General features: G+C 32.6%; 4 protein-coding genes across 6 annotated transcripts in view; 2 read left to right on the top strand and 2 right to left on the bottom strand.

Moving 5' to 3' along the window:
• Positions 1–367: 367 nt before the first annotated feature.
• Positions 368–3,371, bottom strand: IFT54 (intraflagellar transport 54). 2 transcript variants are annotated; one of them, XM_018446268.1, is made up of 11 exons: positions 3,149–3,283; positions 2,873–2,990; positions 2,674–2,786; positions 2,284–2,604; positions 1,816–1,932; positions 1,571–1,728; positions 1,368–1,496; positions 1,047–1,296; positions 803–928; positions 649–734; positions 368–518 (listed from the first exon to the last, which is right to left on the bottom strand). In XM_018446268.1, the coding sequence occupies exons 1-11, from the start codon at positions 3,281–3,283 to the stop codon at positions 368–370; spliced, it is 1,704 nt and encodes a 567-aa protein (XP_018301770.1). The 2 variants fall into 2 exon arrangements, with proteins under 2 accessions (XP_018301770.1, XP_018301763.1); XM_018446261.1 differs by having other exon boundaries at positions 1,571–1,932; positions 3,149–3,371.
• Positions 3,372–3,602: 231 nt separating this feature from the next.
• Positions 3,603–5,078, top strand: mRpL40 (mitochondrial ribosomal protein L40). The gene is made up of 5 exons (XM_018446249.1): positions 3,603–3,692; positions 3,879–3,962; positions 4,194–4,364; positions 4,461–4,659; positions 4,789–5,078. Exons 1-5 carry the CDS (start codon positions 3,652–3,654, stop codon positions 4,909–4,911), a joined length of 618 nt encoding a protein of 205 aa, XP_018301751.1. The 5' UTR covers positions 3,603–3,651; the 3' UTR covers positions 4,912–5,078.
• A 946-nt stretch (positions 5,079–6,024) lies between these two features.
• LOC108722336 (ERAD-associated E3 ubiquitin-protein ligase HRD1B) lies at positions 6,025–21,205 on the bottom strand. Of its 2 annotated transcripts, none has more exons than XM_018447401.1 (4): positions 20,972–21,205; positions 14,645–14,901; positions 9,963–10,374; positions 6,025–7,046 (listed from the first exon to the last, which is right to left on the bottom strand). In XM_018447401.1, exons 2-4 carry the CDS (start codon positions 14,892–14,894, stop codon positions 6,551–6,553), a joined length of 1,158 nt encoding a protein of 385 aa, XP_018302903.1. In that variant the 5' UTR covers positions 14,895–14,901; positions 20,972–21,205; the 3' UTR covers positions 6,025–6,550. The 2 variants fall into 2 exon arrangements, with proteins under 2 accessions (XP_018302903.1, XP_018302894.1); XM_018447392.1 differs by lacking the exon at positions 20,972–21,205 and adding an exon at positions 18,101–18,424.
• Positions 21,206–24,562: 3,357 nt separating this feature from the next.
• The window catches only part of Qbp-1 (Queen brain-selective protein-1), a 2,942-nt gene continuing 1,980 nt past the window's right edge, over positions 24,563–25,524 (top strand). The window contains 2 exon segments of the mRNA XM_073512021.1: positions 24,563–24,712; positions 25,463–25,519. Coding sequence (XP_073368122.1) covers positions 24,612–24,712; positions 25,463–25,519 — 158 coding nt within the window. The 5' untranslated portion in view covers positions 24,563–24,611.

Genomic DNA, 25,524 nt, shown 5'->3' on the forward strand with positions numbered 1-25,524 from the left:
TAAAATAATTAAAATAATAAATTAAATATATTTTTTTCTTTTTTCGTGATTTCCTGCGAAACAAAGCAAAAAGGAGCATATGTCTATAGGACTTTTTTTCTTAGTTTTTTACTCCTCTACACGCTCCCGAAGTTTTGCCATTTAATTTGGAAACACCCTGTATATATAATATTTACAAGAGAAATACAAATATTTATATATTCAAATGTTATAATTATATAACTGACAAATAAGGAAATTTTATACACGAAATTCTATTTATACAGAGAATTTTCTTGGGAGCTATATAATTTATGATGAAATAATTACGTACTTCACAATAATCTATAAAAATATTTACATTCCAATATATAACGATATAATTATATTATAAATTACCACTAAGTAATCGCCGTATTTTTTGATCATTTTTCATAATTTGCGCCTTTACTTGACGTATCTTATCTAATTGAACTTTCATGTTGCTATCAATTTCTTTCAATGTCTCCTTCATAGGTTCTATCATTTCTTCCGTTTCTCTAAAAAAAATATTTCCATATTAATTTTCAGAATAAAGAATTATTCGAATCATTTACTCCGAAATAAAGATTATTAGAATTGTTTATTGTCAATTTTATATACTTGTTATGTATATACTTTTATACATACTTTTGTTCTTCTTCCAGTTGTTCGCTTAATTGGCGATATTGATTTCTCCAATCCAATAATTCTTTCTCCATCATTTCTACGTCTTCCTAATTAAATTTAATTTCGTAAACAGATATTGATAGTATAAGAATGTGTGTGAATGTATATATATTACCTGTACATAATCCAGCAATTTTCCCAAAGGATTTGTCGTTCGCGTTAATGTTTGTATAGTTCCGCGTAATTTATCGATTTCTTTAGCTGCTGTTTCTCGGTCACGTTTCGAACCTGATTCCCACGCCTAGATCAAAATGCATTTATTCAATGATAATTTACTCAACGTTTTGTGATAAAATTACTGCAGTAAAAATCAATAGGGCACAAAAATAGATGTAACAGTAACACATTCTAATTCTTACGATATCAACTTTCTTCGGCAATACATCGACATTGTCCGTGTTGACTAATTCTCTCTGGGTTTCTAAGATTTGAGCCACAAGATGCCCATGTTCTTGCATCAATTGATTGTCTATCTTATAATCTCCGTTCTCTAAAAGATCACCACCACTTCCTTTTGCTTCCATCACTACCATATCTTCCGCGTCATCGTCATCATCGTCCTTCAAGTCGGAATTCTCTACGATAACGCTGATATTTCCTAATGGTGTTCTACAGTCGTATTTTGAAATTACTTATAATAATTCTTCGTTTAAATTATTATTATAAATTTATAATCTTACTGTATTTCTTCATTGACTATCATCTCTGTCTTTGCTCTCATTCTGGGAGCTGCCGGCCTAGCACTGATAGGTCTGGCACTAGGTGGTCTTAAAGATGTTTTAGGTCTCGCATTCGGTTGTTGTGAAACGCTAAAACAAAACTTGAATTTAATATTCCTATCATACTTCGTTATCAACAATGAACTTATAGAACTGAATATTACGTCATTTCAGTAGCTTCAGTTTGAGATCCTATAAGCTCTGACGTTGGTTGATCACTTCTTTCAACACTTTGTTGTAACGCATTGTCCTCTTCTATTCCATTTTCCTTAATTCCTTTAGTATAATTACTCATTACTGGTTTATTTTCATTATTAGATATCTGTAAAGATATATTTTCTATTTTTTCTTGTGACCTATTCACTTGTGTCAAGCGTTTTTCTCTACCGGAGGCACTTCTATATTGTACCTGTTCTTCTTTCGTCAGATCATTAGTGTCTGCTAAAATCGTGGCATCCCGCTTCACTTTGGCGGACGAAGAGGGTCTTCTTCTTTGCGCCGAAGTAGGAACTTTATTCTGAACTGGCTGTGAATACAATAAAAGATATATTTTAAATGTGTGAGTATATGTTAAAGCACATACTTGAGAAAGAATAAAAAAAATAGAATTGTAATTTTTTCTTTAACAAATATTTGTTTTAAAAGCTGTATTGTTCAAATCAGTGATATGCAACCTGCGGCACATTTGTAAGTTTTTCTACAGTTTGTCGATTCAGCTGAAAATATGAATATTCTTTATTTTATACAAATGAAATAAACATTATGTAACCCAAAAGATTTTATCTATTTCTAAAAGTGGCCTTTTGAAAATGATCCTTAAAAAAGATTGCGTATCACTGATTCAAACGCTATGTGACGTTTTTCTTTGAATTTTTACTTCAGCTGGTGGGATATCTATGACTTCAATATTCTTCGAATTTTCCTCCTTCCAATCATTCCCTTTTTTTGCTTTGCTCTCTTCAGTTCTGTCATCTTTATCTCGCTTTACTTCGCCTGATGCTACTTTTCCTGTGCTAGATGACCTTTTCTTTCGCTCCGCCGAGATCTTATCTTTCTCCGATGATTTCCTCGTTTGCGAAGACTGTCTCGATGCAGGCTTCTTCGAAGTTTCCTCTTTAATTGTGGATCTTGACTTCGATCCCTTTACTTTTTTTTCTAAGTTCTTTTTGTAGTGATCAATCGCCTCCTTACTACTGATCTAAGTAAATAAATGCACTATTAATTTACTTTAAAAGTGATTTTCTACCTAAACAGCAAAATGTATTACTTTCTTATCAAGGGCTTTTCCAATGGCCTGCAACAGCTGATTTGTCTTTGTAGGCTCTTGACCAGAGATGATTTTACTTGCTCTGACCATTAAATTAGCACCCGAGATTAATTCTAATACACATAATATTCATATAATATATTTAGATATCATATATATAGTGATAGAACATGACAGCTCAGTAAAATTAAATACTCACTGACGACATCAATGAGTTTTGTCAAGAAAATGAGCTTAGCTTCTTTGTCCTTTATATTATCAGAATTTAGCTCTTCTTCGCTAAATAATCCTTCTAAGAAACCAGTTTCTTTAATGATCTGAAATCAGTTTTCAGCTACATATAGTATTATGTTATATTTTAAATGTAAGCAGGACTTTTATATAACCATATATTCTGGATAAATTTAAACAATTTTTAAAAAAGAATCAAAGAACATATTTCAGTATCTAAAATTATGCACAAGTGACAAATTACAGCTGTTATAATATCGTGGAGGAAGCGAAACGGCGGCTTGCGGAGTAGTTTCTCGGTCAGTGGCGGCTTCTTGAAATATTTTCCGAGTAAATCCTGTGTTTTCTTTATCACCTCGGGTCGCACCTCGTCCGTCATTGCAATAATTATTTTCCTTTTCTTTCTAAATTCTGTCTAATGATTGACACATATGTACGTACTCTTTACATACAACACTTGCGGCGATTCAATGCAATTCAATGTAATGTCAAACCGTTGCCAGGCAACGCCGAACACATATAACACGTGACACCGCACGTGGGTACCCACATCACGTGATGACCACGTGATCATGCGCTAATTGTATTTAGGTATTTTTACAACACGTACAGGGATTTTAGTGACTAGGGAGAATATTGCTATGGCCCTACTGCTTTATTTCGACCAATTGTGACATTCGCGACACTGCGCATTGCGTAATGTTTTTATCGAAGTGAAGAGAAGTGAATGTGCGAGGAGGTTATCCTATGAGGATGAGTATCTTGAATTTGCTGCCTGCTTTATCACGGTAATTACATTTTAATTAATAATGTTAATCTAAATTTAGCGTTGAAATAAATTATTATCTAAGTAATAATTTAACTAATTGAGCTTTGATAAGAGAATTGCATTGTCAATGTGACTGTAAATTGTACATTACCTTTGTAAGTTTGACAGGACTCCCACGAAAATTGATCTGCCCTTTTCCTTTCAGACTGTCGGTGCGCGCTATACCTGGTGTACGAAACATCTCAGCATGTACCGATCCACTGTACTTCAGAGTCAGCAGTGTACTTTTGTAAGTTACCATTGTAAATTTCTTGCAGTATCTATTGTATACATTAGGTCTATTCGCGTTGCTTGAAATCCTCAAAAATGTTTGTCCTCAAAGTGAGATAAATAGATATTCAGACGTTGAAGAGAGAGAAAGAGAAGATGCTCTGAGTTCAAAAAGTGCAAGCAACGCGAACAGACCTATTATAGCACAATTATACAAGCACATTATAATCCTCTTTTATTTATTCTATAGAGGAGAACCATTGAAGAAAAAAAAGAGAATAGATCCTGCGATTATCAGGGCACGAGAAGATAGAAGACGAAGAAAGTTAGAAAAACAAATTCGTAGATTGCAAAAGCTATCTAAGCAACTGAAGCCAATCAGCGAGATAGAAGTGCCATCAAAATTAATAGAGGAAAAGGAGTAAGTTTTCTATACAAACAAATTATACGCAGGACAAATTAATGATTAATTTTATAATGTTCTTACTGCGATTTATTAACTGAAAACTGATTTCAGACAAAGATTGCGAAAACTTCCACCGATATCAGAAGAGGAAATGGATTCTAGAATTTTATTGCAAAAGGATTGGAATAGATACAAAACTAAACAGCATTTAGCTAATATTCAGACAATAGATTCTATCTTTTATTCGCAGCAAAAGGCACTTGATGAGCTGAGAGCGGAATCAGAAGATTTGTATCAAGAAGCAATACAAGTAATTAATTATTTAATTTACTCAAGAAATTAAACTGAGCATGATTATTTTTATGCTATAATTGTAAGCAATTTTACATAAAAATCTATTACAGCATGATTTAAATTCGTGCATCTGTGTATGTTTTAGCTGGATTTAGGGCTTTTACCATATACAGCGAAAGGTCCGTTAAAAACGCCTCCAATAGAAAATTACGATAATCCCGATGGAGAATATACAAACACCACTCGGAAATTTGATGGAGAAGAATGAGCGTTTGATGCTGCAAAAGGGGATTTTTACATCAAAGAATACAATTAAAAATTAAGAATACAAATAAAACATGTATTTCAAGCTCAAAATCTGGCTTTGTACATTTAATATTTAATAATATTACATGAATCTAATAGAATATAGAAAGCGATAGAAGCAAATAAATATTTTAATGTATAGAGGACAAAATATTTTCTTTTTTTCTTCAAGAAGAAAATTTACTGTTTAAGTAAGCGACAAATTATTTTTAAAAAGCGTATATCAGATATAAGAGTTTCAATGGAACATAAGAACTTATTTTATCTGCCATAACTCCTGAGAAAATGAAGCTTTGCTAGAGACTAGAATTTATTTTGAATATGAAAATTAAAACTTACTCTACAGAGAAATCTTTTAATACTATTTGATTTCTTAATTGCACATTATCATACGACTCTTGAAGCTTACTTCATTACAGTTTCTAAGAAACAAATTGTAGCGTACAAAACTGCACTATTTTAAATTCTATTTACTCTATCGACAATTTGTTGCAAAACAATTTTCCATATTTAAGATTGCAATAAGCTGTTTAGATATATAAAAAGAAAAGTGGGGTTTTACACAATTCGTGCAAAACGCAACGAAAAGAGTGTTTTACAAATATACGTATAAACAACGCAGTTCACAGTTTTCCTCGATGGGCATTATATTAATAATATAACGAGAAATAGATACCCTGGTGAAAAAATTCTCATAATATCTCATAACATTTTTGAGAATTGGTCACATTTTTTTAATTTGTGATTTCTGAAAAAGTACCTTAAACTTCAAATTTTATAAGTTTTCTCCAGAAATTATAGAATGAGAAATCCTACAAATATCATAATATGTATTTCAGATATTCACAAATCTCAGAATATAGATTTTAAAAAATTCACATAGATGAAAAATTTTTAAAAAATTTAGGCTTTCTCAATATTTTTGAAAAATGTTCCAATTCATATATATAAAAAATTTAAGAAAAAAAAATTTTCTAAAAATATAAAATTATGTAGAAATTTTAAATAATTCTGATATTTACATAAAGATTCTAAAAAATTATATGAAGAATTCTAAGAAACATTTTTACCAGGATAGTAATATAAAATAAGCGTATTTCCATTCGCCAGTTATATTAAAGTTATGAATTACGTGTTGGTCACGAATTAACCGACATGACAGTAAAGTTATCTCCGATATAATCCTAACAATAAGCTACAGTGCTGCAGATCTATATCACAGTAAATATATCTAAAGGAACATGCATTCCATGCGTTGCGAATATTATCGATGTTCCACAGTATCGCAAATTCTTTCTCCTTTTGTTGATTCTTTTCGAATAATACAAGTCAAAGATCAAGTATAAGATTTTCATTTTGGATCTTCCCTAAAGCTCTTTTTTTTTTAATCTTTTATAAATGAAAAGGATTTACGCCGTAAATCCTTTCGATGCCAATGAAGTCGTAAATCCAAATGTATAAAAGACGCTGTAAATCTTCCATACGCGAAATGTCATCTATATACGTCTCTCTTCTCTTCATCTTCTTCAACGGCGCGTTTTGAGAATCTCGTAAATCTTTTTGAAGGTAATCAAAAGGGTATAATTCCCGATGTCGTTTATTTAGTCGAACTTGAGCTCGCGCTTGCACATAGGACATTTGTCGCTGGTCTTCAGGCATTGTCGCAGGCAGTCCGCGTGGAAGAGATGATGGCAGGGTGTCACCCTGGCCTTCGTCATACCGCACAGACACACCGCACACACGTCATCAAACCTTTCGATCTCCTCAAGGGTCGCCTTCCTGTAGCGATTTAACACTTCACGTTCTCGTCGCAGCACCGCGCCTGAATTCTCCATCAGTTCCTTCCATCGCAAGTACACGTTCAAATACGTGGCAACCAATAGGAATCTCCAAGAGGCCGATGGCAATAGCAGAATGCTGAAGATCGTCGACATGGCGATCGTAAAGCAGCGGAGTATCACCGGCGCGTACAGATTTTCGATGTTCTCCAACGCTTCTAGCTGTAAGAAACCCAGAATCGTTGGAAACATCTCGACGAAGACCTTCTCCGTCGCCCAATAATAAATCCATGTAATCACCGTATAGATCAATGAAGGTCTGCAAATTGATAAGATGTCAAATTAAAGGGATGGAAAAGAAATATAGAACAGAAATTGATTATATTTATAAATCGAAATTGTTAATTTTTTTAGAAACAAAATATTAATAAAGAAATTACTATCTCATGGATCCATAAAGAATATAAAATGTTTAAATAAAATTTAACAATAAACTGAATATTAAACCTTCTAATCAATATATAATATAAGTACACGAGTTGAATTAAAAATAGTAAAAATTTGAATATTTTTACTTTTCTACAGCAAAATTTGTATATTTTTGTGCTAAGACTAGGAATGCACCGGATCGTAAAATTACCGGATACCAGATATCGGATATCCGGACAAAATGTAACATCGGATATCCGGTATCCGATCAGATATTCGACTGGATTCCGGGAAAATGTCTTAAAAAAAAGCCTATACAGAAAAAATTGTAATTTTGCAACAATGTATAAGATATTATAATATTATGAATATGCATACTTATTTTTAGAACATTTGTATAATAAAAAATCAAGAATTTAATGATATCAAATTTCAATCGGATATATTTCCGAATACTAATGATATTCGACTATCCGATCGGATAGAAAAAAAAGTGCCGGATAATACCGGATACCAGATACTTTCCGGATATTCGGTGCGTCCCTAGCTAAGACTTTGTTATAACGCTTCAAATCCTCACCCTTTGAACAACATTAAGAACAAATTTGTACAGACTTTAGCTTCTATTTTGTAACTTTTAATAGCCTTAACGATAATAATATTATTACGATTTTATACATGGTAAAAAAATTGCGTAATAATTAACAATTAACGATATCAACACTTACTACTCAGTTAAGACTTATAGTGACTTCGTTTTTACTTTTACATTTTCTGTAGGAATCTTGCGAAAAAATGTATTGATTGAGAAGAATCAATTGTGCGTACGACAAGCAAAGGAACAATTGTAATAGATATTCTTAATTATTATACATATTATAAACCATGCAAGTCGAGCTAACGCTAAATATTCATAGAAAGTTCAATTCGTATTACCAATGTACCGAATGTTCCAGAACAGTAAAAGAATCGTCACATAATATGCAAATGTCGATGAAATGTTCAGAATATTGTGTGAATATTCCTTGTATATTTCACGAAAATCGCTAACAAGCGAGTAGTACACATCTCCGCCGGCAGAAGACCGCGGCGAAGAGCATTTACTCGTAAACAAAAATCACCTGAGAGAGAATATAAGGAGAGCAGCACTTTGTGAAGTGAATCCAAAATTGGGCTCCAAGGTGAAAACACATTAAATATGTTTTCCAAAGTAAAATTTTGTTTAAAAACTGATTCACGGACGATCAGTTTTGAAAAAGACTGAAAAGGTTTCATTTGTTGAAAAAGAGTGGCAATATTTGATTCCTTTAAAGAGATTTACCTCACAGTGGTAAATGTTATAAGTTTAGTTCTTCCTCACGTCCAATCTCGATAAAATTAGACTTATTCGACGTTTTTTGCATGAAATGAACGAATTTAGCAAAAAGAAGCATTATTCTACCTTACGAATCGAAATATTAATTGTTAAAGTTTGTTTAGTTAGGAAATCTATCATTCGCTACGCCCTGGTAAAAACGTTAACGGAGAAAAATCCTATCGTTTCGAATATGAAATTTGATTCGTAAATTCATTAATTCGAATCAGATCTTATAGGAATCTTGTGCAAATTTTATAAAATCCGATACAATATAGGATTCATATCCGGTCAATCGTGATGCTCGCGAAGTTAACAATAGAAAATGATATAAACTTATAAAAAACGATACAAATATTTAAATCCTATCGTTCTCAATCGTTCTCTACTTTTTTTTATCAGGGTGATGTCACTCTGTTCCATAAATAGTTATATTTTCACTCTCTTTGAGGTTTCACTCAAAAGAATTTAGAGAGTATTCTTTTTTATTTTAAATGCACCTATAATGCAATAATTTTTATAGTTTTAATGAATTTTATTAATAAAGATATGCAATAATAGTTAAATTACATGTATAAGAAATCTTTCATGCATGAATATGTATAAATATGTATAAACATACATAATATAATAAATTATATATGTTTATAAACATTTATACATAAACATTTATAAATATTCATAAACATATATAATTATATACGAAATATGTCCATATATGTTCATACATCCTTCTTTCTTTTTGTAAAATTACTTTTAAGTCTAATAGAAGTAATAATGTGATGATATTAAGAGTAGTTAAAAGGAGAGATAATTTTGTAAACATGTGAGCACATTCTAAATGCATAAAGGATAACTTATTGTATTATGTTTGTTGTAACTGCAATTCGGATAACGATTCAGATTAGATAAATTGCTATTTAGTATAAAGTTATACATTTTTATAAAAGTTTTGTTAATATGTAGCCAAAGATGTATCTTAAAATATACATTAATCTTCATTTTAATAATGTTAGTCAAATTACTCCATACCATCAGTCATCTTACTCCGGTTCCGGGGCTAGTTATATCAGATAGAATGCATTAGAAAAATGCATTTTTTTCATATTAATTATTAGTTTTCCCTTATTATTAAAATATTATTAGATAGTCAAATGTTTGTAGTAACTGGCATAGAATTCATTTTTTCGATAAGTCTTAATTCCGTCAAAAATTCAAAACTGAAAAATGAGCCTACTAACGCCGGTCTTCCCTATATGGAGCATTCTTGGAACATGTAACGATATACAAATGAAATTTTTAACCAACATTTGAATATTTCTTCTACATTCTGTAAATATTCGAAATATTTTGGAGTATTCTTGGAATGTTTTTTGGGAATTTTAAGAATATTTCAAAAATATTTAGCGTTTGCTGAGAGAGGATTGATTCCTCTTCAATCAAGTTCCTCACTTGTAATTATCGAGGCCTTGCTCCAGTCCGAATACAAGAAGCATGAAGGTCAACGTGACGACGAATGTTACCGCCTTGGTCCACTCGAGCACGATCTTGGTGGCCGACATCGCGAGATGCTTGATCTTAGATCGCTCAGTCAAGGTGACGTATGGTGACCAATCCTCCTTTTGGATCAGCTCCTTGATGTAGCTCACACAGTAGGCTATCACGTTGTAGAACATAAGCGTATACAAGCAGGTCAGCCTCTGCTGCGGCAACAGCACCTTATCGGCCAAGATCAGGAACACTATCTGGTTCGCCATGACGGAGAGATTGCGCATCTTCAGGAAGAGATTCTCCGCGCGGTCCACCGGTGCATATAACCGTCTCAGGAAACGGTTTAGAGGATGCCATGCTCTCTTGGCTCCACCTTTAAACATTGTGTTGTAATTAATAAAATGAAGGATTTAATTTTGCTTCAAAATAGTATATAGGATTTAATTTTGCCTTAATATAAAATAAGGGATTTATTTCTACCCTCATAGAATTTAATTTTGCCTCAATACAGATAACAAACAAAAGTGATTTATAGTTATTTTGATGTTAAAATGATGACAAAGAACATTAGCTTGCTGAGAACAAGGGATTTAATTTTGTTTCCCGCGTCCATTATAATGTTACATCTTTAAAAAAATTGATGCAACACAAAAAAGATCGATGTTCACTCCAAGTTTTTCATATCGCTTCTTAGAGATATCGAGATTGGCGTTTATAATTCGAAAACGTTCAGCCGAATTTTGAATATTCGTGTTTGAAGGAGCGATTAATAACTTTAATTTATACTTTGAGATTACAACGTTGAAGAAAGTTTCTTAATTTATACCTTCAAATTATAACTTAAGAAGCGCGAATTCTCGAAAGGCAATTTTTTACTCGAATCGACGCGATCTCATGCATCACACCGACATGATGAAGTAACTAACGCAGATCGATTACTTTAATTTTCATATTGGCCTTATTCGCTTCTATACAAAAACGTCTATACGTGGCTATTTATCGGGCACCGGTGAAAATCAAAAACCACAGGTGATCGAGGCAAGCGTGAAGCTCAGTCGTTCAACCGATAATAATCACATTTTGAGGATACAAATCGGCCACTTGACGAAGGCGATTCGCAAAAGTTACAACCTACCTCGTCGACCGACTCTCGAATGGTCGGACAAAAACCGTTTATGATTACTACCGTCCTCGTAATTATCGGAGAAAATTATTTTAACGGCCGCTTACGCTGGCGAGGATGCGGAGGCGAGCAAAAAAGAAACGCACAGACACGCGACATCTCGTTATTATTAAACACAAGAACATTGATATGCATTCGCCACGGAGATAGATTCCTCTTTCTCCTCCTCCTTCTCTTCTGTCTCGCTTTTTCTCATCGTCTTTCGCTTCTCGAAGAAGAAAGAGAGTAAAAACGAGAGATAGGAACGCGTCATCGTGAGTGATTTTCCGGAGGTGGACCTGATCAACGAACTGCAGCGACCAACCCCCTGTTGAGGGTTTTATCGGAGGATGACAAGTTGCTGAATAACATGACAGGGCGTGCTTTACGTTAATAATCATGAACTTGTTGCCAGCTGATGAGCGCGAGCGCGTGCAAGAGAGAAAAAAAAGAGAGAGGCAGAGAAAGAGATAGATAGAAAGAAAGGGAGAGGGAGAAAGAGAGGAGAGAGAGGGAGAGAGAGAAAGAGAGAAAGAGAGCGCCTCCCTCGGCCACCGTTAATTGAGTATAACGTAATTGACGTGGCTTCGATGAATGATCGACTTCATTTTTAGTAACGAGTCCCAGAGAGAGCCGACGATCGAGAGAGGATTTGCATATTAATGGACGTCAGTCAGGACGAGTCACCGACGACATGGCAGCAGGATGAGACAAGGACAGATACTGAGGAGGCGACATAGCGGTGGAACCCGTAGGATTTCACATGGCAACCGAAGGATCTCCCATCCCCCGGTTGGAGTTCAGGAGGGCCTCTGCTACCTATAAAACTAACAGCGCTCCGTCTCCGACCGAGCATTGGACGACTTGGCGTCAACACGACAGGGATCATCGCCGATTGAAGACGAATCAAACATTTACAAACAGCGAGAGGATTCCAGAGTTCAGGTGAGTGCGAGAGGATGACGTGACCTACGGCAATTTCTCGTTTGCGCAACGCTACTTCTACACTACTTGATTATAGTTTGAATCGAATATTTAATAAAATTACTGTAATACTATATATTATTTTGCACTAACAATAAGTACAATATTTTAATTAATTCGTTTCGATATATTAATATTTAACTGATTGTGAGATTAAAATCTGCGGCGCTATTACTATACTGCTAATGTAGAATTTAAATGTTGTTGATTAGAGAGTGAACTATTTATGATTTTAAATCTCAGTATATATTGATATTATTTTAAAAACAGTTAATTTTTTGCAATAGTTTGACGTAAAATTTGATTTTAATTGTTACTGTTTTAGACTAAAATCGGCGCGATATTTTGAACTTATTAATATAGGATTTAAATGTGCGTTAATTGGGAAGTGAATTATTTGTGACTTTGTGAAATTTTGTATCCAATTGTTTGAAAAAAATTTAATTTTAATAGCATAGCTTGATATAAAATTCAACTTTAGCTGATACTGTTAAGAACTAAAGAATTTTATATTTTACTCGTTTTCAAAGAGATCGATGATTAATTACATAAAATTATTAGACTTGTATATTACATAAACTGCTAATAGTGTCGTTAAAATTATTTATGTATGTATTTCGTCCTTAAATCGGCTATCAACATTTTTGATTTTTTCTTTCATCTCATATTTTTCTCGAAAAAACATCATATGTTTGAAATAACTGCTTATGATTGGTAACCGTTAATTAGTTATGTTAACTAATAGTGAATTTAGTCACTTGCATTACTTTAGATTAATGTATATTAAAAGCTGCTATCATGAAATTAGTAAAGTTAAATGTAAAAATATAAAATATAAATATAAATGTTTTAAAACTTAAATATCAACAATAATGATATTGTCATATAATTTAACAGAATATATATATTATTTCATTGTCAAAAAATTATATTGTATCACTACATTTAGATATTTTATATGAAGTAGCCTTTAATGTGTACTAATCCAATGTATTGCAAATAATCGAATTCATCATAATGATTCTCGTTCAGTTATTCATACAGATAAAACTGATTATATGTAATAGAGACAGATGTAGAAGCAATTGAGTCTACCTATGATTTAAACGTATAAAAATTTATGTAAAGACGGAAGAATATTGACATTTTATAATATTATACTCATACTAGCCGAACATCGTATGTATCTCTATCAGGGCTGGGTCGTACTTAAAATAAAATTATTTAAAAAGTATATTTTAAATAAAAAAAAGATAAAAGAGTTATTTAATATTTATTATTTTAAATAAATTTTCAGAATCTATTTTATATTTTTTAGATATTGAAATGAATTTATTTTCAGGGATTATTAATGTTTCAGACGGATTATGTTGAAACTGTTGAAAGTTCGACAGTAACGGCGCGCAATCATATTTCTGAAATAAATTTATTTAAATAAGAATACGTATACGTATTAGTTCAACATTAACTTTGATCGTTAAATAGCGCTTCTCGTATTTATGTGATGTACTCATATAAAACGGTTTTCAATCTTATTATTAGGGTAACCAAAATATGTATAGGGCATCTTTTTTTTATTTAACTAATAAAAAAAGAAACTAAATACAAATTTGTTTCATAAGAAATTATGCATTTTGAGCCCTATATGTTACAACATATTTTTGCACATATCATCACATTAAAAAACTTAATTAATATTTTGAAAATTTGTGCGATAAAAAGTAATTGTCAAATGCATATATTCCTTTCTTTAGAGCATTTTCTCAATTTCACGGAGTATATTTTAGGCACTTAAAAAGGAATTTTTACAGCATAATTTTGGGATATATTCCTTTCTTTAAAGCATTTTTTCAATTTCACATAGCATATTTTAAACGCTTAAAAAGGGATTTTTACAACATAATTTTGGTTGCCCTACTTATTACTGTTTATATTTTTTATTTTGAATAAGTTCTATCAGTCTTGAACGGTAAAAACCGTCTTTAACGATTTTATATTTTTTATCTTAAATAAGTATCAATCAGGAATCGGTCATATTTAAAACAATTTTATTTAAAATATGTATCTTACATAAAAAATAAAAGTTATTTAGTATTTATTATTTTAAATATGTTTTGTAATTTATTATATATTTTTTTATTTTAAATAAATCGAGATTTCATTTTATATTTTTTATTTAAAATAAATCATAACAGTTATTTTACCGAGCCTTGATCTCTATGTCTTGTCTCGACATATCAATGTGAGCGTTCAAAAAAATATCGAAAATTTTATTTGACACAAGTATTATAGCTTTGTACATAATCGACACAATATCAATGATCTCATTATTATAAAAATTCATTTTGAATTTCAGAAAATTATTATTATAAAAGATTATTATTATAAAAGAAAGAGATTAAAAGAATCTAAAGTCGAAAAATCAGTTTAGTAGAGATGAAATCGGCAAACTAGCATGGAAAAGTAGCGAAGTCAGTGTTAGAGTATCCGTTCGTACCTTTAGCCGCCTCAGCGAGAGTCTTGAGGGTCGGGACCGGATATCTGTAATTCGCGCTTAAAACGACCGGCAGGACGAGGGCTGAATATAGGACTGGTGCGGGCGACGGTAGAAGCGGCAATGGGCCTCGTGGGCAATAGGGCAGAAGAAGAACTGCGCTTAAAAGGCAGACGCTTTGCGCCGTTTTCTCCTTGTCGACCGTCAGCGAGTTCGCGCGGACGCGACGCCTTACGCGCGCTATCATACCCATCTCGATCCTGAAATTAAACAACGAGAATGTAAAATTCTTTCGTCAATGTTATTTCTCAAAGCAGTAAATTTGTAGGTTTTTTTTAAATATCTTCTCTGCTTCACATTGTTATAAAGATACACGCAATTTTGAGAACCTTCATTCTCGACTTCTGTATGTTTATCTGCAATTTGCGTGGCTTACTCGTATTTGTTACTCTTTGAATCAAGAACTTCGTACACTTATGACGTTGTGAATAGCAAAAACGATAATCAAATAATTTCTCTTCTTCCAACCGATTTGTTCTCGATGTACGGAAATATCTTCCGAAAAGCTATCCACAATTTTAGATATTGAGAGAGAGAGAGAGAGAAATCATCAGATATTATTAGAAAATCTTAGAACTCTCTCAGTTTTCAAAATATTATTTGTAAATTAAAATGTTTTTTTTCTTTATATAAAATTTCGCATGTTACGTATCATTTACGACGATAAGAGAGACACGCTATGTCACATAATTCGATTGAATCATGTAACAGATTAAAGGTGTTCTTTGAAATTTTGTCTTATAATAAGATTAAGTCATATAATATTATCAGGATTATTTTATTATTATCTCTATGAATTAATATATCCAGGTAATGTCTTTTTCATTTTATTCAATCGTCCCGTTACAAAATACATAAATTTTTTTAAAGAACAGCCAGCAAATCGGATCAAGCTCAATAAACAAGATTTAATATGTCGTGAGCTTATAAAGACCGCTAATTGCTTAACCTTTAGACTGCCGGCATTTTTTCATTAAAGCAATGGTTCTTTTTCTTCAAAAATTTTTCTATAAAAGTAACATAAACATGACGTAAAATTTCGAGATTTTTGCAAAGCCACTCACAAAAGTGGCTTTCCCGGCAAGAAACGTACGATCAAATATGAAAAATGTTTATTTTCTCGAAAATAGTGTATTTGAGGGTTTTTGGTATCGCTGATTCCAATTCTGAGCATAGATTTAGGAAATCTCGAACTCTAAACGTAATATTGAAAACATAAATGAATATAAACGTATAGACTCATGCAGAGAACTTTCCTTTATTTAGCATTATCCAGAGCTAACGACATAGACGTAAAAAGTTTATAGCTCCTTTTTGACTTTTCTTTTTTGTTTGGTTCTTAAACTTATTTTTTGTATTTTTTTTACTTTTTTCTTGTTTTATAATTTTTTTACTTTTTTATATTTTTTACTTATTTTGTATATTTTTCAATATTTATATATTTTTATATATTTTGGGCAACATACACATATATATATTTAATACAATTAGTATTTGAAATGCCATCAAAAATGGTATTTTAATCCACACTCAAGAGCCACAAGAGTTGCTTTGCCGGCAGTCTAAAGGTTAACGACAAGATCGGAATTCCACAAATTGCATTAAGTTGTCAAATGAGCTCGATCAACGTGCCGCAGAAACCGTTTGCATCAGTCATTCTTGGCAAGTCGTATAATAGATCTTCAAGTCTTCCGCATCATGTCGCTTCTTTACATCAGATGCACTTCAAGCTATTTCTAACCGCGAGAAGTTCTCTTCTCACTGAAAAAAAGATTTGCACCTCCTCTTTCTCTTGTTTCTTCTTGAAAAAGGGAGAGCAAAGCGATATACTTTTGTTTTACTCTTCAACAATTTACCGTATCAGCCATTCCGTTTCTTGATCTCTGTGTGTTTATTCATAGTCTGGTATGTGTGACTTATATTTGTTACCCTTTGAATCGGGAACCGTATATTTATTGACATGCATACAATAAAAACGGTAATCAAATAGTTTATCTTCTTTCATCCAAATTATCCTCGATATGTGGGAATTCGAGTCATTAAAGAATTCCAAGATTCTCACCGAAAAATCGCGAGAAATCATTTAATTTCAAGTATCGTATTAGATTTATTAGATGTATTATAAAATTTTAGGATTTTAAATATGAACTCGGATTTCAAAATATGATTTATTAATTAAATATTATTTACTAATTAATTAAAATTCTTCTTTTTTCCTTTGTAAAATTTCGTAAATCTACGATGACGTAGATACGTCAAAAGGTGATGTCAGATGATTCGATGAGATATATATTGATCAACGTAAAACTGCGGAGACACGTGGCACGTTTGGCACAAATTTCGAAAATTGTATTTTGCGGTTGACACAATGTTTTGATTATGTCAACAGTTCATAGTAAACATGTTTGTTCGACTTCCGGTGAAAATTTAAAACCAATAGCACGTGCATTGAAAATATTGAATATCTTGAATCCATAATAGACAACAGTTTTCACGTTTAAAAGTCGGCTGCTTTTGAATCTATAGCGAAAAAAAACGGATACAATTTTATTTTCGAATTTTGACGATAAGTTTAATTCCCTCGTTTAATTCAATTTATCCTTCTTAATCAGAAATTCATTTCACCGCGTAGTTCTCGCTTTCTGAAAAAGTATAACTAAAAATAACAAAAGTAATGAAAATTTTTTAATAGTTTGTTTCATATTTTAAAGGAGTATTAAATAGAAATGAAAACATAAATCGTATATGTTAAAGTGTATTTAGTGCCAAATCGTGCCTATCCGATTGTTGCTGCATGTCTGCATTGAAGGTAATCTGTGTACGAAGTAAATAAGACGCAGAATCAGACGCCACATTTAGCTCAAACTACGCGCGATGGGAATCTTTAAATATGCAATCGTCACAGGACCAATGCAATCGGTCCTACGAGACGTTTATCCAAACACGTTCTACTTGATCTTTTATTAAATTTCCTTTTCGCATTAATTATAATTAGGTGATTCTAATTATTCGTTTCTGATTTAAAAATTTTCTCCATTATGTATTAAAATTGAAATTAAATTAAACTAAAGTGTTATCGTGATCGAAGAAAAGAATTAAAAATTTAACTTATATTTTTTCTCTCTCTCTCTCTCATTACTATAGCTATATAATTATAAAATAATGTAATATAACTTATGAGTGATGGCTTTCTGATATTTAATTTTATTGTAATTTTATAACGAGACAGCATTTAATGCCAGAGCTTTTAAAAGTAAAATTACATCTAAGTGTACAACAACTTTGTTATTAAGACGTTAATTATCTGATATTTGCATCTCCATAATATAACTGAATTGCCATATAGAATTAGAATTTATTTGTTAGTCGAATAAATGTCGATGGTACCCAGCTACTTACTTTTAAATGTGATGACAAAGAGTACGAATTTAATCCTCCGCAAGAAAATCGCGAATTCTAGGAATTGAAAAAGTCTTCTCTCTCTTTCTCTCTCTCTCGCTTTCTCTAGTTGTCTCTGTCAAAACCCTTTAATTCTTCGGTTTGTCGAGACTTGAGATTCACCTTGGAGAGATACGTCTTTGCGGGATCTCACTATGAAACAAGTTCGTCGCTGCCGTTTGTTTGACCGCACATCCAAAACGAATGCTAACTGGTACGATACTGACCGTTCAGTTGGTCTTTGTACCAGCGGAGCAACGAAACAAGACGATATGTGTGCGTAACTACGTACATGTGACAGAAAATGAGAATAACAAAGAGAGAGAGAGAGAGAGAGAGAGGATGGGGGAGGGATGGAATAGAAGGGTGGCAGAAGAGAGAAGAGATATAATAACCAGAAAACAAGAAACAGAATAAAGAGAAGTGGAATAAGAGATTTAACAGTGCACAGGAGAGGATACATAAAAATAAATAGAAGGGAGAGCACGCAGCGAAAGATAAAGAGAAGAAACAGAACGGATGGGGCGGGTGCGGATAGAGAAAGAAAGGTAGACGATGGAATGGAGGATAAGAGGGCGGGATAGTTAGAGGGAGGGAGAATTTGGCATCTGCGTCGAGCAACGCAAATTTCTTCGGCTATTCTTAGCAGGCAGAGGTACGATGTCGCGTCGGACGGCGTTTACCGAATCGCGAAAGCTCCCTTGTGGATTTTCTCTACAGACCGCTGTAATCCGGAATGAATGGAGAACACGCGCAGCTCTATGAAATCATTCGCGGTTTTCGGCTACCTAAGAATTAGGCGATTTGAATTAATTGATGATTCGCAATAATCAGGTTGACTTGAACTTTCTTATTGCCTGTCACCTATATTTTACGATTTAAAGAAACGAGTTTGTCATTTCTTGAGATTGATGACTTTGCGCTAAAAATTACGACGTTGTGTGAATTCTCTGTTGTTGATAATTCTATAAATATATATATATATATTCTGTCGTAAATATTAAATTTTACAGTTACAGTAATTTTATTACGCAATTTATTTACCTCTTTCTTTCAGCTACAATATAAAACTGTCAACATAAAATATTTAAATACCTTGGATTTATGTACGGTATAAAACTTCTCTAATCTACTGTAAGAAATATTTATATAATTGGCAATTATTAATTGGCTCGTTGCTCTTTTTTTATTTATTGATTTATTCTAATTGAGCCACATTAACAATTATTTTATTAAATATTTATATGTTGCTAGTAAAATAATGACATTAAAATGCATGCCCTTGCACAAAGCAAATCTATAAATAAGACACGGAGCTATTTTGCGCAGCGGGCTAAATTTAAGGGGTTAATCACCGCGAAAAATTCAATGAGAATTCCACGCGCTGAATTTCATATGTATAGTTACGATGCGCGTCATTCACTACTGTTGTAGAAAACACGATTTTAGTCGATGATTTCGCTGGTTCCTGGTACGATGATTGCGTAGTAACCACGAGATTGAGACGCACGGCCACGTGAAATTAGTTCCGGTACAACAATGCCACGAAAATAAACGAAAATAAACTATTTGTTTTTTAAGGATGTGGATCGTATTTATGCGCTGTGTTCCACTTCTTATTTATTTAATACGAAGATTTGCTCTTATATATATTAAACGTAGCCGTGTTTATATAGTGCGCACACTGGCAGGTTTAAAATTTCTCTTGTACACAACATTTGCTTCTTTTTGAATAAAGTCACCTGAACACACAATATTATTAAACAATTATATTACAATATTATTGATGCCTTTCTAGATAATTCAGTATAATTCTTAATATAAAAATTAAATTTTATTAAATATTTATATGTTGCTAGTAAAATAATGACATTAAAATGCATGCCCTTGCACAAAGCAAATCTATAAATAAGACACGGTGTATAATAATTTAGTTAATTATTATTACGTTAATCCTTGTTAATATTTAACTTTGATCTTATTTAATTGTCCTTATAAATGACATATATTGATTGTATTTGCAAAAATATTTGATGAGAGCCGGCATTTAATCATCGAGCAAGCTGAAATTTAATGAAGATAAAATGTGTAAATTTCTAAATTGGATGGCATTTTTTAATGTGGAATCGATATATATCGCTATAATTAGATAATGTCAAAGTCAAGTGTTAAATTCATAATAAGAATTAACTAAATGTTGCACAATTTGATTAAAAGTTATATTGAGAGTTACATTGAATTGTCTAGAAAGGTTATTAATGATATTTTACAATCAGGAGACACGATTTTTTATCACAGTAATTATAACGGCAAGGTTGGAAAAGTCACTTTTGAAAAGTAAAGCCCATCACACATACATGAAATAACATAAGCTGGACCAATAATTATCCGGCATAAAGATGCTATGATTTATGTAAGATTCATTATTCCAGAAGCCTTATACAATTTATGTCATTTTATGTGATGGGCTTAATTTGTTACTATTATGTGTTACTCATTAAAAATTGTAAAGTCATTACCAAATCGTTATTATTAAAAACTAACGATAACAATAACGGTGTTACAAGAATGTATTACTTTCCATCCCTGATTGAATGCAAAATTATAACGTAAATGTTATATTACTTTTATTTGGTGTCAACTAGATTGTGTAAATCAAAGGTTCTTTGAAATATTTTATATCATGTTCATTTTCCACCAGAATTTCAGTTAATTCAACCAAACATTTTTCTTCGTCCACTTGTAAAATATTGTTTAACAATACCGAACGTCTAAGGGCTGCTAAGGCAGAAATCAGCTTACAGTTAGAAATCGGAAATTGGTTTTTAATCCCCAAAGGAGCATGTTTCTCATGTCATTGACCCGGTTCTCGCGGCACGTATGTTTTTACTCATCGAGAGGGAATCAGCCAGTCACCGTCTGGGAAGCTAATTTTACGCCGTCTTGCAGTGGAGTTTAGAAAGGCTCCGCGGTTCGACGCAATGACCCACAATGAGAAGATATAGTACGTCCGCAAATAATCATCAGGACGCTCTTTTGTGCATTCCGAAAAAAATATTCCTTCATTCGCTCTCTTTCGTACGGGAAACAAAAGGCCGTCACGAATATCAAACCGAACATAGCCGGTTTGTGTGCAAGACGAAAAACATAGCACAAGACACCAGATACGCGTATCTGCATTTCCATTATCTTATTTTAATTTAATACAATCTTTTTGTAAACTTACCGACACATGGCGCCAAGATATACGATATTACATAGAAGGCTATTAATAACAAATTGTTGTTCGCGAAAAATAATTGTGGCGCATACGGGATCACACATCGTGATCATGCATCTCTAAGCAGCGTCTCTGAGAGAATACAAAAAGAGAAAAGATGTGATAACTACGGGATTAGAAGGTCGAATCAATGCTGCTATTCATATTTATTACGCCTTTAGAGGGACCAAAGTCTCCTTGCAATATTTATAGTTGTACATATAAGGAGATTATTATCTCGGAGTCCAAAAAATATAATGACCCACAAACATATATAGATAAGATTGCGACATAACCGTGCTAAATAATAGATAAGGAAAATTGCGACAAAAATACGAGATAAAATAAATTCTTTTATTGTTGCACCCACGCGCGCTTACAAAAAACGGAATAAAGGAGGCCGCGAGTATCAATGCTGAGTCAGCCCGCGCGGTTTCCTTGTTTACGAACGGAAGTTTATGAATAGTTGTGGGAGAGAAGAAGGGAAGCCTTGTTTGGTGGAAAGTAAGTAGATCATGTGGTCGCGTGAAATGTTTGTTATTAGCACAATCGGACAGAATATCAAGAGAAATCTGTTTGTTTTGTCTCAAGAAACGAGGCGCCTTTTCGTTCAACGAACCCAAGGAAGTTTAAAAATCCATTTCTATTTAGCGTCGAAGATTCGCAAAGTTCAGTTACGATCGCGTGTGACAAACAAATTTCAATCAATGTAAATTGGAGTTTTGTGTTTTATTTGTGCGATATGAATTCTGAAGTCTGCATTATTAAAGTGATTCTCTAGCAAATCGAGTTATCATAGAAACGTCAATTTTTTTTGTATAATGAAATCGAAGTACCAAACTTCTACGACACGTGTCATATTCTATAGTAGATTAAAGATGAAATAAGAGAGAAAAACAATGTTGAAAATGTAACCTTTCACATATAACTTAGTGACAGATAAAGCTCGCAAACGCTTCTTTGACTAACTGCACACAAATCTTACCATATAGACTTTTCTCAAAAACGAGATTATAATAAAATTTAAAAAATTACGATTTTAATGGTCACAAAAAAGTAATAGGTCAACGGCCATTTTGGAGAGATATTTACGTGTATAAACTTGCATATAAATTTAACCTCGAGAAGTAAACATAATCTCATCTTGTTTTCGTCCGATGAAGATACAGCTCTTGATTTACTATCGTATGTTCCATACTTTTTCATTAAGATATACACGTAGTTTTAATATTTTATCCAAATTATGCAGATATTTGTAATTTTGGGTGAGCCCTGATGAGGCACCCCGAATTTTCGGCGCTTTATTAAAGAACCACCTTAAAATTCAATTACGTAACAGATCAAGAAAAACGGACAATACATAAACAAAAGCGAAATAAGACGAGAGTCCAATTATATTATATTACTTATGTCATTTTATTATCTATATTACTGACATATATAGTTAATTAAATATTATGAATATCTTATCTCATTCTTTCTCTACGCTTCGGAAGATTGCAGAATTTTCTTACAGTCTGACTTTCTGGTCGCTTTTAATTTCTCTTGAACTCGGACCTTTTAACGCCTTTCTTAATGGCAAGCTCGATAAGCATCGGGAAAGACAGATGCATCAGTGGCGATGGAGAATAGTCGTTTCTGAGGTGAATGGGTTTGAGTCGCGTTGAGTTCGGCTGTCCTTTCTACATTTATCGATAAATCGGTTCACGCCGGTAGTCTTTGCCCCGCGGAGTCAAGGAGGCTGTGCAAACCGTTTCGCTATATGTAGAGTGGGGACCATCGTGGCGATGTGGGACATCAGTTTTACCCGTTTAATTCTCGCGACGGGTCGCCGGCACGAACGCTTTTCCTTAACTCTCGCATCGCGTCGTGTTGTAGTATCGTCATCATTATCTTCATTATCTTCATCGCCGTCTTCATCATCATTACGTTATCATCATCATTACATTTGATATTCCTGTAAAATAAATAATATAATCGTGAATCTATACAAAGACATATGAATCTATGTAAAGACGGAGCATCATAGAAGATTCTATTTCATGATAGAAGCCCATGACTGATGTTATGCTTCATGCCTACGTTTGATGGCCGTATCTCCAAGTGTCTATATGTCAGACGCTGAAGTGCTCATTATTTCGTGTGATTGTGTTTTGGCGAATCTATCGAGGTCCGTGCATTCCTGATTCTTCATTCCTGGATACATGTCGTAATATTCATGTGATTTTTTGATGGTTGGAATATTCTTCGATCTCTTTACCCAAACATAATTATATACGCCTGTTTTCTTAAATGAATACAATTATATATCCCGCAACGAGTTAGTTGTATAACATATTTTGGTATACCTCCAAAGAAGAGAGAAAGGGCCGAAATGTCATTCATCCTACATGCTCGCGTTGTAGACATGTAGCAATTAATGACATAATGAATTCGCCACATCCTGGCGATGAGAAATCAATTTTATAGATATGGTAATATCTACCTCGATATTTCGTGGATATTCAATATTCCTGTGCCGGCATTGTTGCGCGTAATGTCAAGACACTGAAGCGGGGTGATTGAACTCGGTAAATGGAAAGATAATCCGCATCTGTGGTATTGCGATATATATAATTAGAAGAAGATTATTAATTATTATTTTATAAAGAGAGATCAATTATTGCTTACGAGAAGCAAATGATTTACCATTGCAATTATTAATTATCTTTTACAAAAGAATTATATTTTACGTAGTTACTAGACATAAAGTGAGACTTACATTAATATTCAATACGAATCGCGACAGCATTATTAATTACGCAAGGCCGTTTCTCGGCAGTGTTAAATTGATAAATGCATCAGAAATGTAACTTTTAATAACAACATCATGAAAAACATCGGGAATCATGCATAATATTAATGTACGATTAATATATGTATGTAACATATATATTTTATTTTTAGAACAAATTTTTATTTTTAGTATAAAATTTTTTTCCTCTGTTTATTTACGCTTTGCTTTTCGAGCACTATAAATTTATTCAACTAGGCACAAGGACCACTTATTTTTGTTATTGAGATAAAGAAAAGGTTTGTATAAAAAGATTGATTCATGGAGAAATAATAGTTCAGACATTTGTTCGAGCGTTTTAAATCTTAAACAAGAGTTTTGTAGTTAATTTCTTACATTTCGTTATACTAGCCATATAAAATTCTACGGTAAGGAAAAGCATGGCGATTTACATGCACGTCATCTCTGTTTCAGATCGGTGGATCACCATGCTTACCTTCCAACTCACTTATATGATCGTCCTTCTGGCCGCGATTTTCCTGTAAGTATTAAAAATGATGGAGCAGTAATGAGTAAAATGTAAAATACTTCTTAGAACAGTATTCATAATTTTTATTTCACCGTTTTAAATAATGTCTTAAGATGCTAATTCAGCTCTCCGATTCATTCATGATATCTTAAGATTGTACTTAAAATAGTCATAAATAGGACAACTAAAATTATGCTGTAAAAATCCCCTTTTAAGCGTTTAAAATATGCTCAAAATTGAAAAAAATGCTCTAAAGAAAAGAATATATGCATTTGGAAATTATTTTTTATTGCACAAATTTTCAAATTATTAATTAAGTTTTTTACTTATAATAACGTAATCATAAACTTAAATTAGAAAATGAAATATACAATAAAAATAGATAAAATATGTAAATATTGTGCACGTGTGGGTGAAATATGCAAAAATATGTTGTAACATATAGGGCTCAAAATGAATAATTTCTTATGAAACAAATTTGTATTTAGTTTATTTCTTTATTAGTCGAATGAAAAAAACATGCCCTATACATATTTTGGTTACTTTAGTCATAAATATGAAGACTGACTACGAATACCGGCCTTATACTGTATATACTAGTATGTTACGGTAATTAGAGCGCATATGAAGTATGGAAGGATGAATGAGGTAAGAATTTATCGTAAACCGAGTCCCCTTCTTGGCTATGTAAATGCTGAAGTGTAATAAATTCTATTCTATTCATACTTTACGGTAATTAACATAGTTTTAATGGTGTTACAGGATCGACAAGTGCCGCGCGCATCCCGCGATTGCCCAGCGGCACGAGCCGAGACCGCTGTGCG

The sequence above is a fragment of the Mycetomoellerius zeteki genome, unplaced genomic scaffold (assembly GCF_001594055.1).
Source record: "Mycetomoellerius zeteki isolate Tzet28-1 unplaced genomic scaffold, Tzet1.0 scaffold105, whole genome shotgun sequence".
Taxonomy (NCBI): Eukaryota; Metazoa; Arthropoda; class Insecta; order Hymenoptera; family Formicidae; genus Mycetomoellerius; species Mycetomoellerius zeteki.